Source organism: Macaca mulatta, chromosome 13 (assembly GCF_049350105.2).
Source record: "Macaca mulatta isolate MMU2019108-1 chromosome 13, T2T-MMU8v2.0, whole genome shotgun sequence".
NCBI classification, from domain to species: domain Eukaryota; kingdom Metazoa; phylum Chordata; class Mammalia; order Primates; family Cercopithecidae; genus Macaca; species Macaca mulatta.
The window spans coordinates 87,613,909-87,640,655 of NC_133418.1; the positions used below are offsets into that span (position 1 = coordinate 87,613,909).

A 26,747-nucleotide genomic window follows, 5' to 3' on the forward strand; every position below is an offset into this window, starting at 1 on the left:
CTCTGGACGCCTTACAAGTCCCCCGTTCCAACTGTCACCTCTGGCCCATTGTCGCCACCGCCTCCCTCAGAGTGCATGGCAGCAGAGGAAAAGACATTACCGTCGGCAACAGCGGGACCAAGTACCGCGTGTAACTGACAGAAAGACACGCTCGCATCTCCCGCGGCGCCCCTGCCCCGTGCCCCCGCGCTCACAGAGACGCCCAGAACTCGAAGGTGTGGAGTCAGCCCGACTGTACCCGGCGCTCCCGCCGCCCCTTCGCGGGAAAGAGACAGCCGCGACCTCCCGCCGCGGCCACCACCCGGCGGGCGCCGGCCGAGGAACTACAGCTCCCGGCAGGCCCCGCGCCGGCCGCGCGCCCCCGTCCCCCGCGCGCCCCGGCCCCCCGCCCTCCGGCCTCAGGACGGGACGGGGAGGGAGGGAGGAAGGGGCGCCGGCGGCGGGCGGGATCCTGCGGGGCGCGTGAAGCCTCGCTGGCGCCTCGTCCGGGACTCAAACGCTGGCAGGCGCAGAGTTTCTCACGACGGGCCGAGCCTGCTACCGTAAGTAGTCGCCTCGGGGAGCGCTGAACAGACACCGAAAAAGTTCGCGCCGCCGCTGCCGCCGCTTTGTTCTCCCGGCCCGTCGGGCTGAGGCAGCGGCTGCCCCTCCCCCACCCCTCAACTCCCCCAGCCAACCGCACGCGGCGGCGGCGGCAGCACTCGGACCCCGCGCCCGGCTGGGCGGTGTCAGCTGCGCTGGGCGGGAAGTTAGGGGACCGCGCGGCGGGAGGTGGGCGGCTGAGGGGGAGCGGGGGCGCCGCCGCAGCCGCCAGCGGGGGCCAAGTTCCGGCGTCCGCGAGGAGGCCAACTTAGGTTCGCACTCCGCTGGCGACCACCGCGCCCGGCCCCGCGGAGGCGATCCGTTCCCGGGTTTCCCAAACTAGTTCCCGAAGCCAGACCCGCGGAACTCGGAGTGCCGAATTTTGGAAGAGCTTTTTCGTTTCATTTCCTCACTTTGCGTTGTGGTCGTCTCAAAGGGGTGAGTAAATGGTGCTTGGAGAATGTAAGCCCCCCGCCCCAGTATCCCTACTGCGTTTGGATTTGCGAGTTGCAGCGTTGTTCCGAGTTGCTGCCTCCTGGGAGGTTTTCCTTAAGATGAAACACGGAGGAGTGCGACTGTTTCTTTGAGCAATGAAAATAACCACATATACTACTGTGTTGCCGGTTGGGTGTTTTATTTCAGGTGAACGCAGTCAGAGGCATAGGCCTTGCCGTCTGCATGCACACATATAATTCAAGCGACAAGTGTATGCGCGACCTGCAGAGTTTTCCACACACACAGATTGATGGCTTGGACGTAACTGTGTCTTCAACCACACCCATCCCCACAGGAAATAAGACTATCGGTGTCATCTTTGATTAGGAAGGATAAGTTACACCCTGAACTACTACTTGGTGCGACACAGCTTTTATGAGACGTAGCCACAAATGGAACAAGAACTTTTAAATGCGTTAATTTGTACGCTAGAAAATGTTGTTTTATTCCTCTGAAACTTTCTTTTTTACCCTTCTACTTAATGTCGCGGTTCTTACATTTTTAGCGATTTTGATTTTCCTTAGCTTTGCTTCAGAAGGCGTCTATAACATTCCCCCGACTGAGATCTAGGCCAGTTTTCCCTCTATCAGCGAACCCTTTGCCTCCTTCCCTGTTAGATTCCGAATTGAGATCAAGCATGGACATTCAGCCAAGAAGTTAGAAGATTTTCTAGAAGTAGGATTTGAAACGTGTCACGCAGAAACCGTGGAAGGTTTTGCTTCAGTAGGTAGTAATACAGTTGTAGTGGGCCTGAGCACATGAGCTTGGAGTACTCCTTGACAAGCCAGGTTCCGTCCTCGGTTCTATAATTTAGTATATGGCGTTTCACATTTCAGGGTGACTCAGGTTCTGTAATTTAGAGTATAGCATTTCATTTTAAGAATGTTGACGCGTATCTTAAAACTAATTTTTTAAGCATCCTAGATAATGTGGAGTCTTTTAGAGAAAATTTTAAGTTTCTTTTTTTTTTTTTTTTTTTTTTTTTTTTTTTTTGGGACGGAGTCTTGCTCTGTCACCCAGGCTGGAGTGCAGTGGCCGGATCTCAGCTCACTGCAAGCTCCTCCTCTCGGGTTCACGCCATTCTCCTGCCTCAGCCTCCCGAGTAGCTGGGACTACAGGCACCCGCCACTTCGCCCGGCTAGTTTTTTGTATTTTTTAGTAGAGACGGGATTTCACCGTATTAGCCAGAATGGTCTCGATCTCCTGACCTCATGATCCGCCCGTCTCGGCCTCCCAAAGTGCTGGGATTACAGGCTTGAGCCACCGCGCCCGGCCAGTTTCATTTTTTTAAAAGTATGTGGCCTTCCATCAGATAGCCACTTTAAAATAGAAATTTCTTTCTGTTAGTGGATTTAAACACTGCCCCACACACAGAACTTAATAAAACTTTCTGATATTACATTTTTAAAATTACGAATTGAAAACACCACATACAGAAAAATATGAATAGGTGGTCATTTAAGTGCAGTTTTCTTAAGGGACATTTTGTTCTCATTTTTTAAAAGACTCCAGAGTTGAAAATACCTACTATAGTGGAGTTAATTGTTCATTTTTAAAAGAAACAACTTGTACAGAGCTTGATATATAGGGAAATTATTTGCTAGTACAAGTTTTAATTTGATATAATGCTGCTTATAATTCACAATCTTCTGTGGTGATTGTACTTTGAATCTCCCTGATTATGTAATTCAAATCGAACTTGCTGTGTGTGTGTGTGTGTGTGTGTGTATATGTGTGTGTGTGTGTGTATCTCTTTGAGTAGCCCTCGCAGGAAAAACTCGAGATAATGTGCTTATGAGATATTTTCATTTTAATGTAGGAAAAAAGTTTTTTCCACTTCTGTGGTTAGTTTATTGTGGCAGTATGTGAGAAATTGCTCATTGGCTGTTAGCCAATCAGATTTCTTAGCTACTACTGGTGCAGAGATGAACATCTATCAAGCTCCACACAGATTCATATTGCATTGCCAGACTGGCAGTCCATAATCTTATTACTGGATAAACTTTTCAGTTCCTGAGCAGAGCAGATATGGTGTGCTCTCTCCGTACTCTCTGACAGTGGAAGGACTGAGATTCAACTGTCACTGTGTCCAGATGAGCAGAGTTTTAGAGGAAACAATTTAGCAAATGGTGAGCTCTTAGGAGGAAAAGTATGTTAATCTAAAGTAATTGGTATTTTTGAAAATATGTAAATCACTGTCGGGATTGCTACAAAATATGATTTTTTTAAAAACCGACGACATAGATCCTTGAGTTTTTAAATACAACATACAGTATAAAAGCAAGAACAATTATTAAGCAAAGTCAAACCTGTTGTCAAAACATGGACATGGACTTTAGGACGCTGGTCAGAATTGCATTGAAAAAGGCCACATACTTTTACATGGTAGAAGAATACTTATATTAATACATGTCAAGCGGTGTGGACACAACCTTCCACGTCATTAGCATTTCTAGTACACAAAACTAAGTTGAACCTGGAAAACTCTTTACTGGAAGGAAGTCATATTATAATAAATATTGTTATTGCAAATAGGAAGAGCATTTTGTCTCTTCACTTTAGCATTTACTGAGTATTGTATAAAAAGAATGCTGGCTACACTAAATAATGAGCTTCTTTTTGAAGAATTTAATAACTACAAGCGTTCTGCCTTCCTGGAATCCTTTGGTCTGTCTCTTTTTTCGTTGACTCTTGCTTATCCAGAGATCTCAGCTTAAATATTTCCTTAAAGGTACCTTTCCTGAGATCCCAGCTAGAATTGGGTCCCCTTAGTATACTCTGCCATATCACTTCTTGCAGTTTATAGTTACTCAGCTGTTTGTATGAATGTTGTGTCTGTGTCTCACATCACACTTTGAATTTTGGAGAGAGCAGTGGCCATGTCTGTTTTGGTCGCTGCTACGTAACTCCAGTGTCTCTCATAACAGTCTGGTAAATAGTAAGTACTCAATTAAGTATTTGTTAAACGGAAATACTGCTGTCAGAGCTTCTCCTAATTAGAGTGTTAAAAATGAGATAATGTGTGCATGGGGGAAAGGGAAGGAGAGGGAGAGGAAGTAGATAAACTTGTGATATTACCATGAGATAATCCTCAAGTAAGTCCTCTCACCTCCAGGGCCTTTGTTTCACCTTGTCTGTAATAATACAACAGACTGGGTTCAAGATGCCGTTAATATCCTATCTTTTGATTCCATTAACAATGATAACGGATTATGTAAGCTCGTTTGAATGGGATATGTGACAGCTCTCCAAAAGAATATTTGACATGTTCCAAATAAACCTATTAGAAATGCTTGCCAACTAGACGGTATTATTTAGAGCCTCGTACCCCTGTTAGAAACAAGCATATGTAATTGGTATATAGTTTGTAAATTAATAAGATGTACTACTCTTTCAGTTTTCTAATTGAAGTATAAAGACAAAATTAAGCAACATATCAAGGGTTCATGTAAGTTACAGTTATTAGATTTAATAGTCTTAATATTTTGCACCCTACATCTTATTGCATCTTCCAGAATAAATCTGGGATTCATAAACCAAACCAGGAGAGGGAAAACAGATGGAATGAGTGGGCAGAAATCTGACAACTCCTAGGTTTCTTCTATTTGTGTTAATGCTGAGACTTTTAAAAATCATTTTTATATGTAGTGTTTATTATGAATAGTTATAATTAGTTCTGATAAATTAGTTGTATTAAACACTGTTATTTGGCTAATATTACTAGGTATAATAAAATGATATTTAGTGGGAAGACATTTCATCAAAGTAGTAGTAGTTAATTTGGGCCGGGTGAGTGGCTCATGCCTGTAATCCCAACACTTTGGGAGGCTGAGATGGGCAGATCACTTGAGGTCAGGAGTTCGAGACCAGCCTGGCCAACATGATGAAACCCCGTCTTTACTAAAAATCCAAAAATGAGCCAGGTATGGTGGTGTGCACCTGTAATCCCAGCTTCTGGGGTGGCTGAGGCACAAGAATTGCTTGAACCTGGGAGGCGGAGACTGCAGTCAGTGTCAAGATGGTACTCCAGCCTAGGCAGCAGAGCAAGTCTGTGTCTCCAAAAAAAAAAAAAAAGAGTCATTAACTTGCATATAATTTTATTCATAGATATTTTACTACTCTATTGTGATAGTTCAGCTTATAAAAACTCCTTAAGTCAGATATGTTATGGAGCTCATTACCTCGTGAGACAACCTGTTCCATTGTTAGGTTGTCGGATATGGAATAAAGTAGTAGAAAGAACTTGGGCTTTGGAGTCAGGGAAACTAGTCTGAATCTCATTTCTATCGCTTACTAGCTATATAGTTACAGGCAAGCAACAACTTCTCTAAAATTCTGGTTTCTTTTCTGGAAAATAGAGTTAAATCTCCTAGAGTTGTTGCAAGGATTTAATGAAGTGTCATATCTCACTTTATGTGTTTAGCATAAAGTAAAGGCTTAGTTGTTAATTCCTTCAACTAATTGCTATGAAAATTACTAAAACTTACTGAGCGCTTACTGTTAGCCAGGTGTTGTTACAGACAGTTTGTACCCTGTAGCTCAATCCTTACAACCTGTGAGGTTAAGTAAGAAGTGCTGTCATCTTCCTTTTTCGTCTACTCTCTGCAGTGATACTGAATAAAATCAGTTCTCCTATTAACACTTATTCAAGTATTTGAAAACCACTTATTCTATTTGGTTTTGTTAAGCACATTTTTAACACATGACATTCTTTTTACCTTTACATGCATGATTTTTTAAAAAAAAAAATCAGTATGGCTCTGAAAATGTTTACCATAGATATAAACGTAATAGTGATGTAGGCTAAGTAACAAGGAGTATACAGAAGGATGCTGATGTGTTCTCAGTGACCTAGGGCATTAGCTTTGCATTAGCTCTTTTAGTCACCCATTAGCAGTTTGAATTAATCTTTTGCATTGATAAACACCTCTCATATAAACTGCTTCCGAGTAAGCATTTCCCCATTTCTGTATTGCACATTTTGGGGAAACTAAATGCAAAGCTTTACACTTACCTTTAAATTTCAGTTTAATTTTAGTTTATTTCTCCCAGATTTCTTCAACCTGAGGATTTTATGAGCATATGCTTTATGCCTTTATTATCTCGTAAATATATAAGGCTGAGGACAGCGTTTCAAGGCAGTTCCATAAAGACTTTCCTCATCTAAGCTGACATAGAGCAACAAATTTAACTGCACTAATGTCCAGCCCACAGTCCAGTAACATACTTACAAAGATAGCATGGACAATCATCTTGGATACTATTTTTGTCAGAATAAACTATCTTTTTTTTCTGGCTTTGCTAATTGTGTGGTCTTGGGCAAGTACTTTAAATCTCTGTTCTCTCAACCATGTAATGGGTTGCTGTGAGGATTAAATGAGGTAATATGTGTAAAGTGCTTAGAACAGTCTGACAGATAGTAAGAGCTTAATAAATGTAAGCTATTATTTTTTCCAGCTAAGAAGACTAATAGTCATTATTTTCCAAGATGTAAATGTGGTTGACTTCTAGTGATCATTATATTCTTCTCCAGTTATTCACAAACCATTTGCTTCATTATTTTTTATATTTGTAATTTCTGAAATTTGCTTTCCTGCTTCTCCAGCCACCAGAACTTGAAACCTCTCTGCAAATCTCCAGGCCATGATTATATCTGTCTTTTTGAGCTCTTTCTCCAAAATTATAGGAGTCAGCTTTGTGATTACATTTGTGAATTGCTTTAGTAGTATGGAATGGATTGCATCTGGACCTAGAGACTCAAACTCACGTAAAGTTGTTATAGTCTTAGTCATTTGTCTCAGGTTTCAGTTCTCAGTGCCTTTCTGCCGTTTTAGTTTAAAACTGTGGAGAAGATAAGCAAAATACAAGTTGAGCAGTCTGTCTTTCTGTGTGATTTCTCAACCTTAGCAACATCCTCTGAGCAGTGATTCTTAGTTCCTTGTTCTCTTTGAGAAATAGTGTGTTACTGTGGAGACAGCACTGGGTAAGAAAGTATGAAACCTGGCTTCTAATTCCTGCTCCACCTATTTATTAATAGCCATGTGCTGCTGGGCAAGTTGCATTATCGCCTTGTGCTTCAATTTTCTTGTCTACAAAAATGATTTTTACCCTGTCAACTTTCAAAGAGTTACGAGGTAAAGTATGTGAAACATTTATAAACTATCAAGTGTTGTACATTGTGTAAGATGGAATAATAATTTACTTGAAAGTAGCTATAAAAGCTTTTGTCTTCAGTTTTTTTTTTTTAAGTCTCAGTTTTTTCCTGAGCTTTCCCATTCCTAATACTATAGTTGTGTGCTTTTGTCCTTCTGTCATATTCGTCCTAATTTAACCCATTAACTACTCGGCAGAGAGTTACTCTGCAGCCACACTGGATGCTTTACTGTTTTTCTTCATTGAAATTATTTATGGGTATATAAATGGAACTTAGAAGGAGCCATCAATTATGAGCTGTTTCATGCCTAAGACATGTGGGGGGCGGCGTCATACCTTTTTTTTTTTTTTTTTTAACTTTTTGACCTGTGCTTTCCTAAAAATTATGATAAATATTTAACTATACCTACTGTTCTCTTTCTTACTGTTAGAAATGCTTTGTGGTCTACAGCCACACCACCCCAGATGTGCCTGATCTTGTCTGATCTTGTAAGCTAAGCATTGTTGGGCCTAGTTAGGACCTGGATAGGAGAAATCTTTTATGGTGAGATCCCTTTCTCTTATGTTCCTGTGATAAGTATGTCAGCTTTCACACTTGTTGATCATTTAACTGTTCAGTATCTCCCCTCCTGCTTCCTTAGTCTTCTGAAAGGAATTTTTCAACAAAGGAAGTCAAGAGTCATATTTTGGCAGAATTAGTATTTAAATATAAAAAAGAATACTCTTATATTAGGAAAGTATTGTACATCTTTTGTGTGGTGGGGTGGTATGTATTGTATGTCTATGAAAACGTCAGTTTTACTCTTTTTGTCACTTCTGTTTTTGATATAACTCAGTCATGTAATTGTAAAATAAAAGTGGTCTTCATTGATTAAAAATAAAGTAGATTTAAAAAAATGTTTAATGTTTAAGTTTTAGGTATCAGTGTAGAGTGCCAAGGATATTTTTTGAGCCTCTCCCTGAAATTATACCTGTAGTAAAAAAAAGTCTTTGCTAACTAGCTAAAAATTGCTACCCATTAGGATTTATTAGTGAATTACAAGCATATGACCAAAAATTGTCATTTAAAAAAGTCATATTCTTATTTTTAAATTAATGTCAAATGAATATAAAGTGTTAAAAACCTTTAAAAAATTTCCTTCCAGGCTGACTGTATATCAGAAAGCATCAACTTTTCTCGATGGACCCATTCATCTAATGAAATATGCCTATACTATTTTAAAAAGCTTTGTACTTCATCATAGAAAAGTTCATACCCCCAGATGAAAATGAGGACATTTGAGAAGGTGATTTAAGATGTGGACATTTGAGAAGGTGATTTAAGGTGTGGACATTTGAGAAGGTGTACTATCAAATTAGTAAACCAAAGGAAAATTACTGAATAGATTAATCCAAAACACTTACTGTTTTTTAAACGAAGAGGATTTCATCTTGACAGAAAAACTTTTATTCAATATGTATTTCCTGAAATTAAAGAGACAAGAACAGACTGAAAGGAAAATAGATTCGTAAATAAGCTACGTCAGCTCTATCCTGCTGAGGATAGCTCAGTGATGTTAAATCCTATACAAATCCCTGGTTGTCTTCCTACAGACAAGACTGTTTTTTGATGGGACTGATATTTAGAGAAATAGGACCTGTTGGGCATTCAACTCCTTGATAAAACTTATAAGTATTGGCATGAGTGGCTTAAAAGAGGAAATAAAGAAGTTTTCAACTAAATCCAAAAGTGCAGTCATTTTCTTTACTGCTGTTATTTTAAACACTTCTTCATAACCATTGAAAAAGAATCGACAACTATAAGAATTGACAACTATTTTAAAAGATTAAAGAAAGGCAGATGTCTGCAAATAATTCCCCTCCATCAGCCCAGAAGTCTGTCTTACCTGCAGCTATTCCTGCTGTGCTTCCAACTGCTTCTCCGTGTTCAAGTCCTAAGACAGGACTCTCTGCCCGACTCTCTAATGGAAGCTTCAGTGCACCATCACTCACCAACTCCAGAGGCTCAGTGCATACAGTTTCATTTCTACTGCAGATTGGCCTCACACGGGAGAGTGTTACCATTGAAGCCCAGGAACTGTCTTTGTCTGCTGTCAAGGATCTTGTGTGCTCCATTGTTTATCAAAAGGTACTGTACATGCTGTTGTCAGTAGTAAATAATATTGTTACTGATGCTTTTCTATAAATTATACATGTACCAGTGAGTTAAGAAATACTGATCCATGAATAGTTTATTCTGTGCATTTTTGGAAGAGTTCTAATGGCCTCTGAGGCTAAAGTCTGAAATTTCAGAGTCTAGCTAATTGGAACATATATCCCAGATTTAAAATACATTTATTTGGCTGGACGCAGTGGCTCATGCCTGTAATCCCAGCACATTGGGAGGCTGAGGTAGGCAGATCACCTGAGGTCAGGAGTTCGAGACCAACCTGGCCACCATGTTGAAACCCCGTCTCTACTAAACCCAGTCTTTACAGGTGGTGGCAGGCACCTGTAATCCCAGCTACTCATGAGGCTGAGACGGGAGAATCGTGGGGAGTGGGGCGGGCGGCGGAGGTTGCAGTGAGCTGAGATAGTGCCACTGCACTCCAGCCTGGCACGGCGACAGAGTGAGACTCTGTCTGAAAACATAAAATAAAATACATTTATTCTAGCTTTGAAGTATCACTCTTCTGTTTGTCTCTTAAGAGCAGGAAAATCTGTATAGAGTCAAGGCGGCATAAGAAATCTCATTTGTTTTCAGAGAAAACAGGAGGTAAAGGGTACAAGGCCCCCTGGGACTCAGTAGCTAGCTGCTGAGTCCCATGTCCATACCTTGTTATCTCTAGGTACCGTGTGTTCTGGCCTCTCTCTTTTTTTTTATCCATTTCCTTCTCTTTAGATCTTGATTATTTTTCAGGACGTTCAGAATCTTCCTAAACTGCCATTTAATATAGGACCATGCTCACTCTCTGTCTTTTTAAAAAATAGGTAAATTAATTTTGAATATACGACAAAATATTTGAAAATTCAGGGTGGTTTTATGTTTTTTCTCATTCGCCCTCCTTCCCTGTACCGTGCCATTTTCTTAAGGAACTTTAGCTAAGTATCTTTAATAATCTCGATTTGATGGATGAGGTTAGTATGTTTTCTGTGTTATCAAAACAGTTCATATGGGTTGTATGAATTGGTTATATTTTATTTTTAGTAGATTTTACTGGATTTTCAAGCATGTTTCAGATTTGTTTCAAACAAATTGTAAACTTTGTATTTGCAAAAATCATCTCTTTCTGGGAATTGAGGCTCTTCATCTTTTGTTTCAATTCTTTATGCTTTTTATAGTCTATCATTCATTATCTTCTGATGTAAAGTAGTTACCAATCCAAAAAATGTTATACAGTTTGTGAAAATGACCTATGCTGCCTTTGTTTTAACAATGACTTGTAAATGTGGCTTAAGTTATTCCTAAGTAAGAATAACTTTACTTCTGTAGACCTGTAGAACCTTGTATCCTTCCGTATCTTTGCTTTTAGTTTCCCTTTCATTATCGTTTAAAGAGTTTTTTTCAAATACTTTTGCAACTAGATTGTAATTTTTTTATTTAAAGATAATATTTAAACTTAAATACATATTTGTAACTTAAATATAATGTTCCCTTTTTATTTGAAACCATAGAAACTCATAACCAGTGTTTTGATGAGTCTCTATGATGTAGTTTTCAGTCTTTGGAAATTTCATTTACTGATTTTTCGCACAGCTTTTTAATTGAGAAAAAATTGTATATATTTATTAAGTACAGTATGTTATTTTGAAATATGTATATGTGGTGTAATGGCTAAATTGAGCTATTTACTTCTACAGAGGCTTACCAATTTTCTGCAGGATTATTCTAGAATCAGTGTTACTTCATTAATATAAATGTGAGGAGAGGGTCAGTGGGTGAAATTCTGCGAGAACTAGCTTAAAAATCTTGATCTGTGAGCAACTAGCGTGACGTCAAGGAAATAGGATATAGCTTAAAAAGGATAATTCAGTGTAAATTTTTTACAAATATAAAATAATTATTGATTGTGGATATAGCAGCATAAAATCAATATAGTAAACTGAATTTTATTGCAGTAAACTGAATTTTCCAATGACTCTTGCAGGGGAATCATTTTTCCTCAAGAGGAACTCTCCCCATTCTCTCGTGTCTTCTAGTCTTGTTGAGTGCAGTTTTCTATAAATGTCAGTTGGGTCAATTAGTCGATAGTGTTCAAATCTTCTGTATCTTTATTGGCTTCTTTCTACTTTCTCTATCTTTTCTTGAGAAAGGACTGTTGAAATCTCCCAACTATAATTGTAGATATGTCTGTTTCTCCTTTCAGTTTTATCAGTTTTTTTCTTGGATTTTTTGAAGCTCTCTTATTTGCAAACACATTTGGGACTTTTACAGCCTTTGATATGTTGATCCCTTTTTCAATATAATTTTTCAAGATCTTGCTCTGAAGCTTACAGATGCTCCTTGGCTTACAATGGGGTTATGTCCTGATAAACCCATGGCAAGTTGAAAATATTAAGTTGAAGGTGTATTCTGATTTATGATATTTTCAATCTGCTGTGAGTTTATCCCATTGTAAGTTGAGGAGCTCCCTGCACGTGTATCCATTTTGCACCATTGTAAAGTCGAAAACTTGTATGTCAAATCAGCTTAAGTGAGGGACTAATACTTGGTGTTAATCATTCTTTTCATAAAAAATTAGTATTTGCATTGTGGTATCTTTTCACATGCTTTACTTATGACCTCTCTGTTTTCCTATGTAAAGTAGGATTTTTGTAGCTTGTATGTATTAATAGTTGGGTATGCTTTTTAGATTCACTCTGTCAACTTCTGCTTTTTAAGTGTTTAGACCATTTCTATTTAATACTGTTATCCATATAGAAAACGTGTTTAAATAGATTGTTTGGCTGTTTTCTATTTGTCCCTTCTGTCTTAGGTCCTTTTCTGCCTTTTGAATTACGTTATGTAATTCCATAGTACCTCCACTGCTGGTTAATTATACTCTTTACAGTGGTTTTTTTGTTTTTTTTTTCCATCAGTTCCTCCAATGCAGGGGTCAAGGGTCAGCAATCTATATCCATAGTCCAAATCTGGCCCACCACCTGTTGTCAATAGAGTTTTATTGGAACCCAAGGTGCTCAATCCTTTGTATCTTGTCTGTGGCTGCTTTCGTTCTGCAGCAGCAGAGTTGAGTAGCTGTGACAGAGACCATATGGCCCACCAAGCCTAAAATACTACTGTTTGTCCTTTTGCAGAAAATGTTTGCAAATCCCTGCTCTAGTTTATATAATATGCATCTTATCAGAGTATCTTCAAACAATATCATACCACTTTATAATGTAATATATACCTTAGAACAGTATATTTCTGTTTTCTTCCTGTCATTTTTATATTTTATTTCTACATGCAGTCTATTTTTGTTATTCATAGTAGCTGTATTCTGTAAAGTCACTGGGAACACCGAATTAGCTAATAGTGAACCATTGCTCCTAGTAGGACCTAGTGGAACCTTTGTTCCTAGTGGGAGGATAGGTTCCTGCAAGCCTCTGGTCACAACATTTTCGTCAACCAATAAATATATAACCTTGTTTTATGGGTTTCTATTTGAAGACACTTCATTTAATATATATAGTTGATTCATTAACATTGCACTCACAGCTAACAGCGCTATTACTCATACCTGAATGAAACTTACTGTCCCCATAAGGGACATCATAAATTTTTTGCACTTGAGAACGCTAGACAGTGCTTCAGCACTGTGCTTCGGAGCTGTTTTAAACAGAAGACTCACTAACAAAAGATGAAAAAAATGCAGAAAACATGGCACTAAATAGACTGTGAAAAGGACTCTTATTTACACTATAAGAGCTGAAACAAGAAGGCAGAGCTAAAACAAGACTTTCACTTGATGTAGTATGATAGAAAAGCTGTATTTGCCTCTGAGCTGTGCCATGACAACATCTGAAATAATACGTTGTTTTAAATTTTTTTCACTCCCAGCCTACTGAACCAAGCTCCTTGTCAAATATTTCCATGATTCAGTAATTTTTGTTGAAATAGTAAGTTGGTTATAATCAAATGAACAAACTCATAACATATATTTTGACAAATGCAGGCTTTATTTCTGTGTTTGTGTCCATTTTTTCCCAACAAAATCTTAATCCAGTCTGCTTTTGAACAGTCCACAAGATTTTCTGATTATCATTGAGCATTTTCTGGTTAGCTTTTTTAAAAATTGTAGGCAAAATGTTCAAAGCTTGTTTTGTCATATTTACAAAAAAAAAAAAAACCTAGTTTTAAAAAATCTTTCACCATAGGCCACATGTTACAAGTATCAGGATGTTTATTTTTTTATTTTTTTATTTAAGGATGTTTATAAACTCCATGCATGTGGTTGCAAGGTTATATGCGTTTTAAATGTGGACTTGATTTGTAACAGTGATTTTCAACCCAGGCTGCACTAGAGAGTAACTAGGAGGTTAAGCTGGTCCTTCCTAGACCAATTAAATCAGGTCCTTTGGGAGTGGAGCGTCTGTTTAAGAGTTCTGTGATTCTAATGAGAGCCACAGTCTAGAACCTCTAGTCTAATGGAAATTTAATAAGCCTAAGGACCAGATAAGTAACAATCTGAAGATACATTTTTTTCAAATATTGAAATAGTATGTTTTGTCCTGTGAGTGCCATCTCATTTTCCATATACTGAAAATATACTTTTAAAAAAATCTTATAATTAAAAATTTCAGAGAGGTCTGCAGCTGATTATAGACTAATGCGATAATTGCAAATTCTAGACAGATTTTCATTCTCCCTGGTGGCAGTTTGCAGAGAGCTAAATAGTGTTATACATTTTCCTACACCTGGGTGCCATTATCTGTTATGGCTTTGCTTCAGTTGAACAAATACGGTGCACTACTCCTCAGTCACAGTGCTAGATAACTGTGGAAGCTCCCAAGATGAAACACAAATTCCCTGCCCCTGTGATTTATGCTCTAGAAAAGATGATGAGCAAATGGCAAATTGCCCTAATATAAGGTAGATGTGAGTCCTGAAATAAAGGTACAATATGATAAAATGACTCAGGAAAGAGAACTATCACCTTGTTGGAACTATGAAAGCATGTTTTCAATCCTACTTTTTGCTTGCCATCACCAACTGTAGTACTTCACCTGGAGAAATAAGCTTTTGCTAGTACAATTCCTTGCTACTACTTTCTGATAGCTTGTTGAAGGATAAAGCAAGATACCTTTAACATCCTCACTAGTCTGTGAGACAGCAGATACTAGTCTCTTTATGCACATGTAGAGTCTGCTTTCTTTTGCATGGTCAAATGAAAAGAGTTTTGTGATTCTGCTTCCTAGTGGTGCTCTAAATTTTATTTGTGTTAGAACTAGTTATTCAAGAAATTCGTGATAATCTCTGCCCTCTTCACTCTACAGCAGTTAACTGTGCAGACATTCGTAGTTGCCAGCAATGAACAGGTGACAGAAATATGTGATTGCTTATGTAAGGTATTATTGCAAGATTACTTACAAAATAATGCTGATGAATCTCTGATCTGTGGTCCAGATTCCTTTCCTAAGCTTCAGACATGCCATGTTCTATCTTTTAACTAGCCTTGAACACCCTTTCATTGCCACATGCTCTGCTTAGACCTCCAGCAGTTTTTTTTCTGTATAGATGTTGGCATCCTATCCAACACATTGTATTTTAACATTCATAATGCTTGTTGTAATTGTCCCTTTTTTTGACTGTATCCACTACAAAACTAAGCTTTATGATGCCAGATATCATGGCCACAGTAGGTGCTCAATGAATATTCTTTGGTTGAATAAATAAAGGAAGGAATTAATATGAAGCAGTATAGTGTTATAGTTAAAACCACGAGTTTTGGGATTAAACCGGAGTTCATTTCTACCACTTATTAGTTGTGTAATCTTGATTACTTATCTGAAAAATGAGGTTAAAAATAGCACTCATCTCTCACCATTGTGTATGTATATTAAATAATGTTTCCAAAATGCTTAGCCCAATACTTAGCAAATAGTAATCACACAGTATATGCTAACTTATCAATATTATTATGTATTAATCTGATCTTAGTGGTTTCCAAACTCAAAAGAAAACTTGAACTATTACACTTTGAGGTCCCTCTCTCTTGAAAATTTATTGGAATTAGCCAGTGGTGATCTAGAAATGACTGAAAACTGTTATCAACTAAGTTTATGTTAATTTTTGGATTTGTGCTTTATAGAATATACAGATATGTCAAAACCTATTTTCTACTCTGTAGAAGACAGCTGATTCCTTCCTTGATCTGAATGGGTACTCACAGTTTTCTGTTAGCTTTACTAATTCTCCTTTTATTGGTACAGAAAATTAGAGGTTAATGGTGTATCAATTATGTGATTTATTTTATCTTCTGTTCTTGGGCTGCATGTGAAAACCTGTGATTTCTATATTAGAATATTTTGGTATAATCCTCAGGGCATAATGTGCTGCCCATTTTTTTTTTTTTTTTTTTTTTAGTTGGAGTCTTGCTCTGTCGCCAGGCTGGAATGCAGTGGCGCGATCTCGGCTCACTGCAACCTCCAACTCCCTGGTTCAAGGGATTCTTCTGCTTCAGCCTCCCGAGTGGCTGAGATTACAGGCATGCACCAACACGCCCAGCTAATTTTTGTATTTTTAGTAGAGACAGGGTTTCACCATGTTGGCCAGGGTGGTCTTGATCTCCTGACCTCATGATCCGCTAGCCTTGGCCTCCCAAAGTGCTGGGATTACAGGTGTGCGCCACCACACTTGGCCAATACGCTTCTTTAGATTAATGGTGATTGCATATGTGACTTAAGAATCTTATAATTTTGAGGTCAGCTGATTTAACTAGTCAGTTAATTACCATTGTTGAGCAGTGAGTAAGTAAGCATGCTTTTCTGTATTTCTGTGCCCTTAGGCTGTTATTTGATATATTCCTGCATTGTATACACATGTCCAAGAATTAAACTGCTAGAAAGAGCCTATAGAGTCAACTCTAAAGGGATAGGAACAGTTAAATGAAATTGTATAAGCTCTTTTGATATCACAAGAGGTACAGGAAAACTAACCAAGAGTGCATAAATATCTCCATTAGGAAAATATGATTTAAAATATTTAGCAATAATTATCTTTAAAAAGGGGTAAGTCCAAATATAAATAAAATTTAAATTTTTGGAATTTTTTTTAAAGACCTTGTAAAATGAATGTGTCTTATTATGTTCCTGAAAAAGGAAGACTGATAGTATGTAATTTTTATTTCTGCAATTAAATTTCTTTCCATTAAAGATTTTTATTGGTATTCTTTTTACTCTGATAGTGTTACAGTTTATCTGGAGGAAAAATAGTCAAGAGCATTAATTTTAAAATCTGAAAAATAAGAAAGAGGAGAAAAATAAACCTACAATAACTGAAGTTATATACTATCTGAACAGAAGTAGATAAGCACAAGGTACTTTTAGGTATGCCAAAGGAGTCATGAGAAATTAAAAGGAATCATTTTTCAAAAAAAAAAAAAAATAGAGCTTAGAAAACTAGTTTTAAGCAGTTGAAGGAACATTAACATAGCCCTTCACTTAATACCTGACACCAGCTGGGCGTGGTGGCTCATGCCTGTGATCCTAGCACTTTGGGAGGCTGAGGCGGGTGGATCACCTGAGGTCAGGAGTTCGAGACCAGCTGGCCAACATGGCAAAAGCCTGTCTCTACTAAAAATACAAAAATTGGCCAGGTGTGGGGGGAGGTGCCTATAATCCCAGCTACTCGGGAGGCTGAGGCAGAAGAATCTCTTGAACTCGGGGTGGGGAGCGAGAAGGTGGGGGTGGGTGGTGGCCAAGGTTGCAGTGAGCTGAGATTGCACCACTTCACTCCAGCCTGGGGGAAAGAGCAAAACTCCGTCTCAAAAGAAAAATATGACACCAAGGTAAATTTCAGTGATTAAAGGTTAAATGTGGAAACTCAAAAGAAAATTTGTATATAATGGAATTGACTATCAAACCTCTGAACAGCAGGCAGCTCACTTTCAGGTCAGTAAAAGAAAACACGAAAAGATCAGTTTAGAGATTTTATTAAAAATTATAATGTACACATATGTGAAAGTAAAAGCAACAAAATTGGGAAAATGTTACCGCAAGTATTATATAGGTTCATGTCTTCTTTCTACATAGAGCTCATGTATTGGTAAGAAAAACTGTAATCTCAACAGTTGGTCAAATGATATGAGAGTATGTTTTACAAAAAGATTAAATTAATAAACAAGCATGCAGGAAGATGGTCAAGACAGTTTTAAAATATAGTTTAGGTATTGTGTTAAGTTGGGGAAAAATGAAATTGGCATTCCCAGTGTAGGGGAGAGTATGGTAAAATTTCATGGAAATACAGAACAATCAATGATTCAAGGCTTATAATTTAAAAACTAGACTAAATGTTAACAAGAATATCATAAAACATATACACTGAGGTTTTTGTCCCAAGAAAATATCTCTATCAGATCATTTATAGTTGAGCTTTGCTTAAAACTTGGATATGACCAAAAGCGTTCCCTCTTCAAATTTCATCCAATTTCATTATACACCCCAAGGGTGGAATAGGGTAGAGTTTCTTTTACTGTTGTCGTTGTTGTTAGCATAGCCAAAACTTAGCTTCCTTTTTTCACAGCTTTGAAACCCTTACAACATTTATGATACATTGATTAATGCTGTCTTATTCATCTTTTATCCTCAGAGATGTCTTACATTTAGTAGACATTTGGTAAAGAACACATACCTGCTCTTCTAAAAACATACTGGAAATACAGTTTTAGTGATGAGATGATTTATGGTTATTAGAGCTGAAAAGAGATAGAAATGAGCAGATAAGCATCAGTATTCTTTCCCATCTTGTTTCATGTATCTAGTGCCTTAGTTGTGCCCAAGCTGATCCCACTAGCGTAGATTGTCAGATAGTTTGTAGAGCTTGTTTTTCCTAGGATTGTGCAAAAGGCCAGGGGTTATTCTAGAATGCTCTGAAATTTTTGAAGTTATTTATTTCCTGAGGACACCAATGAACTTTTTCCTTATTCCACAGAAGAATGTGGATTAGGACTTTGGACTGTTCTACTGGCAAATGTTATAGTCTCAGTATTTGATTTTAATATATAAGATCAAGTTAAATGGTTTTCAACTGACGAGATTTTGACCCCCCCGGGGACATTTGGCAATGTCTGGAGACGGTTTTGGATGTCACAACTGGAGCAGGGGGGCTTCCAGCATCTAGTGGATAGAAGGCAAGGAAGTTGCTATGATGCACATCGAGAGCCCCATACAACAAAGCATTATCTGGCCCCAAATGTTAATAATGCTGAGGTTGAAAACCCCTGAGTTAAACTGATGGAGTAATAGCATTTCTGAAGTTTGGAGAAATCTACAATGTCTCTGTCTTTTAGTACTATTGTAGAGGCTTAGTAAAATAGGGAATATGACTATCTCCTGGATTAAAATCTTACAAATGTGAATTGCAGCTTGAGGTCTTAAACAGGATTTCTAGTTTTGCCTGGGCATTTTTGTTTTTGTTTTTTGAGACAGGATCTTGCTCTGTCACCCAGGCTGGGGTGCAATGGCATGATCACGGCTCACTACAGCATTGACCTGGGCTCAATTGATCCTCCCACCTCACCCTCCCTAAGTAGCTGGACCACAGACTCCGGCCACCACAATCGGCTAATTTTTTTTATTTTTTGTAGAGATGGGGTTTCACCATGTTGCCCAGGCTGGTCTCGAAGTCTCGACTCAAGCAATCCCTCCACCTTGGCTTCCCAGAGTGCTGGGATTACATGTGTGGGCCACCACACCCAACCCATTTTTGTTTAACAGTGCATAGTTTTTATTGTGAGTATGGATATAGTTAATGTGAATTTTTAACCTATATATATATAAAGTTCCTATATATTCATATTGTTTTATAAAGCAAAATTAACAACAAACAGGATCTCTGCCTTCTAGAGGTTTATAAGCTTAAGGGAATGTGTTTTTACTGATTAAACCCGAAGAACTAATGGGACTGGGAATCAGGAGAATGCAGAAGGCAGACAAATCTGAGCAGCAGGTAGAACTGGAATTGAGCCAAACAGAAATTTCCTCATCAGATCACAGCTGTGAGGCCACTTACCATGATTACAAGGGAGAAAATTGATACTGAGGGAGTAGGCCAGAAGCCTTGCCCATCTTACAGTGATTGTTCATGCTTGGATTTTCAACTTTGAAATTACATTAACTCTGTTACTGGTGTAATATGTTTAAAAAAAAAAAAAAAAGAATCCAAGGAAGAGATAACAAGAGTATATTATGCCATAGCAGAGTTTTGGAATCAAGGAGAGACACCTGGGTTGTAGTTGCTATTCCGCTACTGATGATAGGCCCTTTTCAAGTTACTTCTGACCCTCAGTTTTCTCAGGTGTGAAACTAGTGTCATAAAGTCCACCTCCATAGAAGAAGAATGGTGGTTAAATGTAAAGCCCCAGTAGTGTCTGGCACATACTTAGTGCTCAAAAGTAATTAATACTCATGATTTCAAGATCTGTTTACATATGGAAAAATCACTGGTTTTGTAGTGGTCTTGAAGTCCCAAAGCCTCCCATTAGGTAGCCTGCCAACATGCTTACATTGCTTTGCTCTTGCCTTTTGATTTTAGCATTTAACATATTAAAAAAAAAAACAAACTATAAGAAATAGAGATAAAGTGTTTATCTCATTAAAGGGCGTGGATTACTTGTTTTAAGAGTTTTGAGGAAATTAAGAGTCTGTAGCAAGTGCTTTGCACAATTTCTGATGCATATTGACTGCACTCAATAGTGCTTCTCTACCTTGCTTTCGTATTGCTAAGAAGCTTGGAAGATACCACTATAACGCTCCTGCTACTGTGTTAATTTGTTGAATGAACATAGTAGATATAATTGGAGTGAGAAAGGAATTGGCAGACAGCAATTCATTTTAAGTTATAATGCTGTTTACAGAAATTGGAATTATTCTTACAAAAGCAAGTTGCCTGCTTTTAGCTGATTGAAAACATTTGGTTTTAGTTTTGACGATTTACGTGACACTAGACCTGAAGGTTGTTTGCTTATGTAGCCTAATTTAGGAGTTATTTTGGTCTGTTCTTTGACTGCATTGCCTCTGTAGATACAGATTGGGTATAATTTTCAGGTTATGCAAAAGTAGACTGAAAACCCCAGCTGTATCTTTTGTTGTCAAAAAAACCCAGTCGTCATTCTGTGTGTGTGTTTTTTTTTTCTATCCATTCTTTCTACTATAGCTGTGTTGCAGCTGTATTCTACCCCTGCTCTTTATTCTACCCGTACTTTTTTTGTCTGGGCAAAATCAATGTCAGGCAGCCATTACTAATCTGAAGGCTCAAACTGGAAGAAGAAAAATTTTTTACATTCCACTATTCATCATGAGACCTTGGCTAGAATAGAAGGTCCTAGATCTTTAATTCGGAAAGTTTGAATTAAAGATAATCAGAACTAACAACAAAACAAGAAAAAATGAAAATGAAAAAAGATTGCTTTAGTTGGTATCAGAAAGGCAGGTGTTAAATGAAGCAACTCGTCTGGTATTTTTTTTTTTTTTTTTGAGACGGAGTTTTGCTGTTTCACCCAGGCTGGAGTACAGTAGTGCAATTTCGGCTCGCTGTAACCTCCACCTCCCAGGTTCAAGTGATTCTCCTGCCCCAACCTCCCAAGTAGCTGGGATTACAGGCACCCGCCACCACACCTAGCTAATTTTTTTCTATCTTTAGTAGAGACGGGGTTTCAAAATGTTGGCCAGGCTGGTCTCAAACTCCTGTCCTCAGGTGATCCACCTGCCACAGCCTCCCAAAGTGCTGGGATTACAGGCGTGAGCCACCACGCCTGGCCTCTTATGATATTTCATATCCAAAAAATTCTGGGTTGAGGTTAATGATGAACGTTAATAAATTCAAGTCCATGTTGAGTAAGTTTCTGATTGACTCATCTGTAGTCCTTATGTCTGTATTTAGAAACAGAATCATTGAGTTGCTTCTCTCCAATTATTTTCCTAAAATTGATGTTAATATTAGATTTGTTTCTGTGTAATTTATTAGTGCTAAATTAGTTGCTCAATAGTCAACGCTTCCCCCCCCCCCGCCCCCCCGTAAGTACCTGTTAAGTACAAAGTGCTTGGGGATTCAGGAGGAACCTGAAAAGAGAATATCCTTTTCTTCATGAAGCTTATTTACTATAATTGAGTTTATGTTTTAAAAGACTTGTGAAGATTTATTTGGCATCAAATTTTAAAATGACGTTGCTATTCGGTGTCTCAGATGCATTTGGAGAAACTTGTGATGCTGATTTTTAAAATGATGTTGGTATTCAATGTCTTAAATGCATTCGAAGAAACTTGGGATGCTGATAATATTCTATATCTTGACCTGAGTGGTGGTTATGTGGGGTATGTGTATGCTTATAAAGCTATCAAGCTTCTAAGTAAGATTAGTGCACTTATATATCAAGTACACTTTAAAAGTAAATGTATGTTAAACTTCAATCGTTTCCCATTGCATTTAGAATAAAACCTTCATTCTTCCTTTTAAAAAAGTACATACTGGCTGGGCGCAGCAGCTCACACCTGTAATCTCAGTGATGTAGGATTTTTCTCGACCTCTTCATTGGACTTGGGACGGGTTGCCCTGTTTACTCAGTCGCCACACTCAACCTCCTTTGGGAGGGAACATGTGAGCAAACGAGTGCAGGATCTGGCTAGTCGCCTTGAGCGATGGCAGGAGCAGACTTTGTGCAGGCCCCACAGCGGCACCCACGTGGGGGTGCCTGCAAACCCCCCAGAGGCCCCAGAAGATACAATAGTCTCTTAGCTCTGCCATCTGTGGACAGCAGTGTGTTACCAGCTCAGTGGGCCCCTTGCCTCATTGTGTGGGGTGGCTGCCCTCCGCCAGCAAGGGGAAAGGGCCTATATGACAGCCTTTTTTTGGGGGGTACCGGCACTTGTTGGGTCTCCAGCGCTTGTCTGGCATCTAAGAACAATGAGGTCCCCCAGACACTTGAAGGATGGTAAAGGCTGTAAGCGATGGGAAATGGCACTCAGCAGAGTAGGACGTGGAAGAGGGGACGGGACAGGCAGGTAATCTTCCCCTGAGGTCCAACTGCTCCTCCCCGTAGTCAGGCCATCTCCCCGAAGTCCAGCTGTCCCACCAATGTCAAGTCACCACTCTCCAGTCAAGCTGCTTCTCTCTCTGTCTACTCGCTGAGTCTGGGGTCTTTATAGGCACAGGACGGGGGTTGGGCTGGGGGGCAGACGGTAGCTAGTTTTGGAAAAGGCAACATTCAGTTGGTAAAAAGATAATTCAGAAAGAACCAGTCAGGAGAGAGCAGGCAAACAGAGATAGAAGTTCTCACTTTGGGCCACGGGTTTCAGGCTTTTCATCTTGAAGGTGGGGTTTCATCGGGACCCACCCCTGTCTGCCTAATATTTCTCTGCCTTCTGTCTCTTATCATCAGCACTTTGGGAGGCTTGAGTCAGAATGATTGCTTGAGTCCAGGAGGAGACCAGCCTGGGCAATATGGTGAGACCGTGTCTCTAAAAAAAAAAAAAAAAATTTTAAAGGGCATAGTGATAAATTATTCATTCAGATAGTGTGAAATTCTGAAGCCATTGTTGAAGTGCAAAAATTATGTTTGACCAAGTGAAATAACTTGGAAGCTTCCTACCTTGCCAAAATTTTACTGACAACATTTTAACGACATGAACTTGAAATGGTTCACCTTAAATTACTTTCAAAATAAGTGTTGCTTAAAATAATTTTGTTTGCAACTGTTGGAACCTTTTACTTAAAAATGTTAAGTTAATGCTGTAAAAAGTAACGTCTAAAATGGTTACAGAAAGATAAGATTATTTTTTAAAATTATTGAAGTAATCTTTAATGCAAAAGCAAAGAATCTGAAGTGAGCAGAGTGCATGAGGGTGAAAATTTAATAACTGTGATGAAATTCTGTTACATTCCCATATGGGCTGGGAAAATACTTCATTTTGCACAGTCAAGAGGGGTCATTGGCACAGTTTGTAGTAAGCAAATCCAGAAAATCTGGAGGGATGGGGGAGCAGTTGGAAAGAGGCCAAATTCAAGGCCTATTTTGCTTCTACCATGCTGTTTCTTTAGCTGTTTCTTTATTTTCCTCTTTCTTTTAATCAAGGATGAGGTAGGCTAGGTAAGGAATTATGGACTTGTCTAGTTTTCAAAAGGTTGCCAACTACTTCTACATTTCCCAGCCTCTCTATTCTCTTGACTCTTTTATTCCCTAAAACAGGATTTCTCAACTTCAGCACTATTGACGTTTTGGGTGGGATAATTCTTGTGGAGGCTGCCTTGTGTGTTCTACAGTGCTCTACCCACTGAATGCCAGTAGCTCAAGTTATGAAAACCAAAAATGTCTCAGGACATTGTCATATAGCTTCTGGGCGCAAAATCATCCCAGCTGAGGATCATTGCCCTAGAGGACTAAACTAAATAATAACCAGTGACAATTACTTAAACACATCATCACCTCTGCTGCTTTTCCAAACTTCTTCCCTCTCAGGAGAATAGAATGTTTAGAAGGGATACATATACACCATTTTATTGGGCAAGAATTGTATTTTGAAGAATATAGAGACAACATCATTAGTATAGGTTTCTGCCCCCACCCCTTTTGACTCTATTAGTGATATAGCAGAGTCACAAATGTAACTAAGGGCCAGGAAAGGTGACTTATGCCTGTAATCTCAACACTTTGGGAGGCTGAGGCTAAAGGACTGCTTGAGCACAGGAGTTTGAGGTTGCAGTGAGCCGTGATCAAGCCACTACATTGTGGGCGACAGAGGGAGACCCCCACTCAAAAAATGTAATCAAGAATTGGTTTTAATTAGTTTGCCAAAATATTTTCTCCTTTTCAAATTATACAACTGAAAGAAAAAAAATGCTCTTCTCCTTTGTTCTTTGTTCTTCTGAAGTCTGATTTAGAACAAGAAGCTATTATCTTAAAAGCTCTCTTAGGTTTCACTGGTGTCAAATCATTTTGAGAAATTCAACGTACATACTTTGGAATATAAAGTATTTTTGTTTATGATTTTTGATATGTTGCTCAGGACTTACTAAGGTCTCCACATAATGAAAATCATTCTGAGGAATAATTGGATTTAGAGTTTTAAAGATGATCAATCCATTAAAAATAAGCAAAGATATGAATTCCCAATTTACAGAAAAGGAAATACAGATTCACTTAAGCATATGAAAAATGTTCAACTTCTTGTAATAAAAGAAATGCAAATTAAAACTACAAAAATACCATTTTTTCATCTAAAGTCAACAAGTTTGATAATACACTATAAAAACATGGCAAAACAAGTACATACTCAGTATATTACTCGCAGAAGTATACATTGGTTTGACCTCCATAAAGAGCAATTTGGCAGTATCTACAAATTTCAAATATGCACTGTCTTTGAGCCAGCAAATCTCCTAGAAAGTTATCTCATATTCGTACTCAAAAAGTGGGAAAAGATATGTACATAGGATTACTCATTGGGTATTGCGCATACTCACAAGAGATTGTAATAACTAAGGTGTATTTAGCTTATCAGGAGTTCTAATCTCTTTTATTTCTGTTTTTCTGGATAAATAATAGTTGTACATATTTATGAGGTACATGTGATATTTTGATACAAGCATACAATGCATAATGATCAAATGAGGGTAATTGGGATATCTATCACCTTAAATATTTATCATTTGTGTTAGGAACATTCCAATTCTACTCTTCTAGTTATTTTGAAATATACAATAAATTGTTGTTAACTATAGTCTCCCTATCATGCTACCAAACACTAGATCTTATTTTTTCTATCTAACTGTAGTTTTATAATCATTAACCAACCCCTTTATTCACCCCAGTCACTACCCTTCAGAGCCTCCGGTAGTCTTCATCCTACTCTCTGTCTCCACGAGGTCAAATTTTTTTTAATTTTTCACATACGAGTGAGAACATGCAATACTTGTCTTTCTGTGCCTGGCTTATTTCACCAACTGAAATGTTGTTCCTCACTTCTGTCCATGTTGTTGCAAATTACAGGATTTCATTTTTTTTTATACTGAATAATATTCCACCATGTATGTGTATCACATTTTCTGTATCCATTTATCCATTGATGGACACTTAGGTTGATTCCCTATTGTGGCTATTGTGAATTTTGCTGTGGTAACCATGGGAGTGCAGGTATCTTTCTGATATTTTTATTTATTTTCTTTTGGGTAGATACCTACCAGCGAGATTGCTGGATCCTATGGTAGTTTTATTTTTAGCAACCTCCATACTGTTTTTTCATAGTGACTGTACTAATTTACATTCCCACCAATAGTGTATGAGTATTCCCCTTTTTTTGCATCCTCACCAATATCTTTAATTTTTTCTCTTTTTGATAAAAGCTGTTTTGAGATGAGATGATATCTCATTGTGGTTTTGATTTGCATTTCTCTGATGATTAGTGAATGTTGAGTATTTTTTCATGTACCAATTTGGCATTTGTATGTCTTCTTTTGAGAAATATATTATTTAGATCTTTTGCTTATTTTTAAATTGGATTTTCTTTTTTTGTTGTCGTTGAGTCATTTGAGCTCCTTATATATTCTGTTTATTAACCACTTGTCAGTTGAATAGTTTGCAGATACTTTCTCCCGTTGTTCAGGTTGTCACTTCACTTGTTAATTATTTCCTTGCAGAAGCGTTGTGTGTGTGTGTGTGTGTGTGTGTGTTTTAGTAGAGATGGGTTTCACCATGTTGACCAGGCTGGTCTTGAACTCCTGAGCTCGGCCTCCACCGCCTCAGCCTCCCAGAGTGCTGGGATTACCAGTGAGCCACTGTGCCCAACTTTTTAGCTTGATGTGATCACGTTTGTCCATTTTTGTTTTGCCTAGCTGTGCTTTTCAGGTCTTACTCAAGGAATCTTTGCCCAGACTAATGTCCTGGAGTGTTTACCCATTGTTTTCTTCTATAATATAAGGATGGTTCAGCATACACAAATCATTAAACATGATATGTCACATCAACAGAATGAAGACCAAAACCCATATGGTCATCTCAATAGATGCCAAAAAAAAAATTTCAGTAAAATTGAACACAATGAAAACTGCATAATAAAAACTGTCAACAAACTGGGTATAGAAGGAACATACCTCAAGACAGTAAGGGCCATATATGACAAACATGCAGCTGGCATACTGAATGCGGAAAAACTGAAGGCCTTTCCTCTAAGATCTGAAACAAGACAAGGATGCCCACTTTCACAACTTTGATTCAGCATGATACTGGAATTCTTAACTAGAGCAATTAGACAAGAGAAAGAAATAGACGGTATCCAAATTGGAAAGGAAGACGTCAGATTATCTTTTTTTGCAGACGATATGATCTTATATTTAGAAAAACCTAAAG

At 38.3% G+C, this 26,747-nt stretch overlaps 1 protein-coding gene across 5 annotated transcripts in view; it reads left to right on the top strand.

Annotated features, from left to right (window-relative positions):
- The first annotated feature begins 357 nt into the window (after positions 1–357).
- Positions 358–26,747, top strand: part of PRKD3 (protein kinase D3) — a 78,085-nt gene continuing 51,695 nt past the window's right edge. Inside the window, exons 1-3 of one of the 5 annotated variants that reach the window (XM_015112088.3) lie at positions 401–542; positions 7,662–7,774; positions 8,376–9,358. In XM_015112088.3, coding sequence (XP_014967574.1) covers positions 9,071–9,358 — 288 coding nt within the window. In that variant the 5' untranslated portion in view covers positions 401–542; positions 7,662–7,774; positions 8,376–9,070. 5 annotated transcript variants of the gene reach the window in all.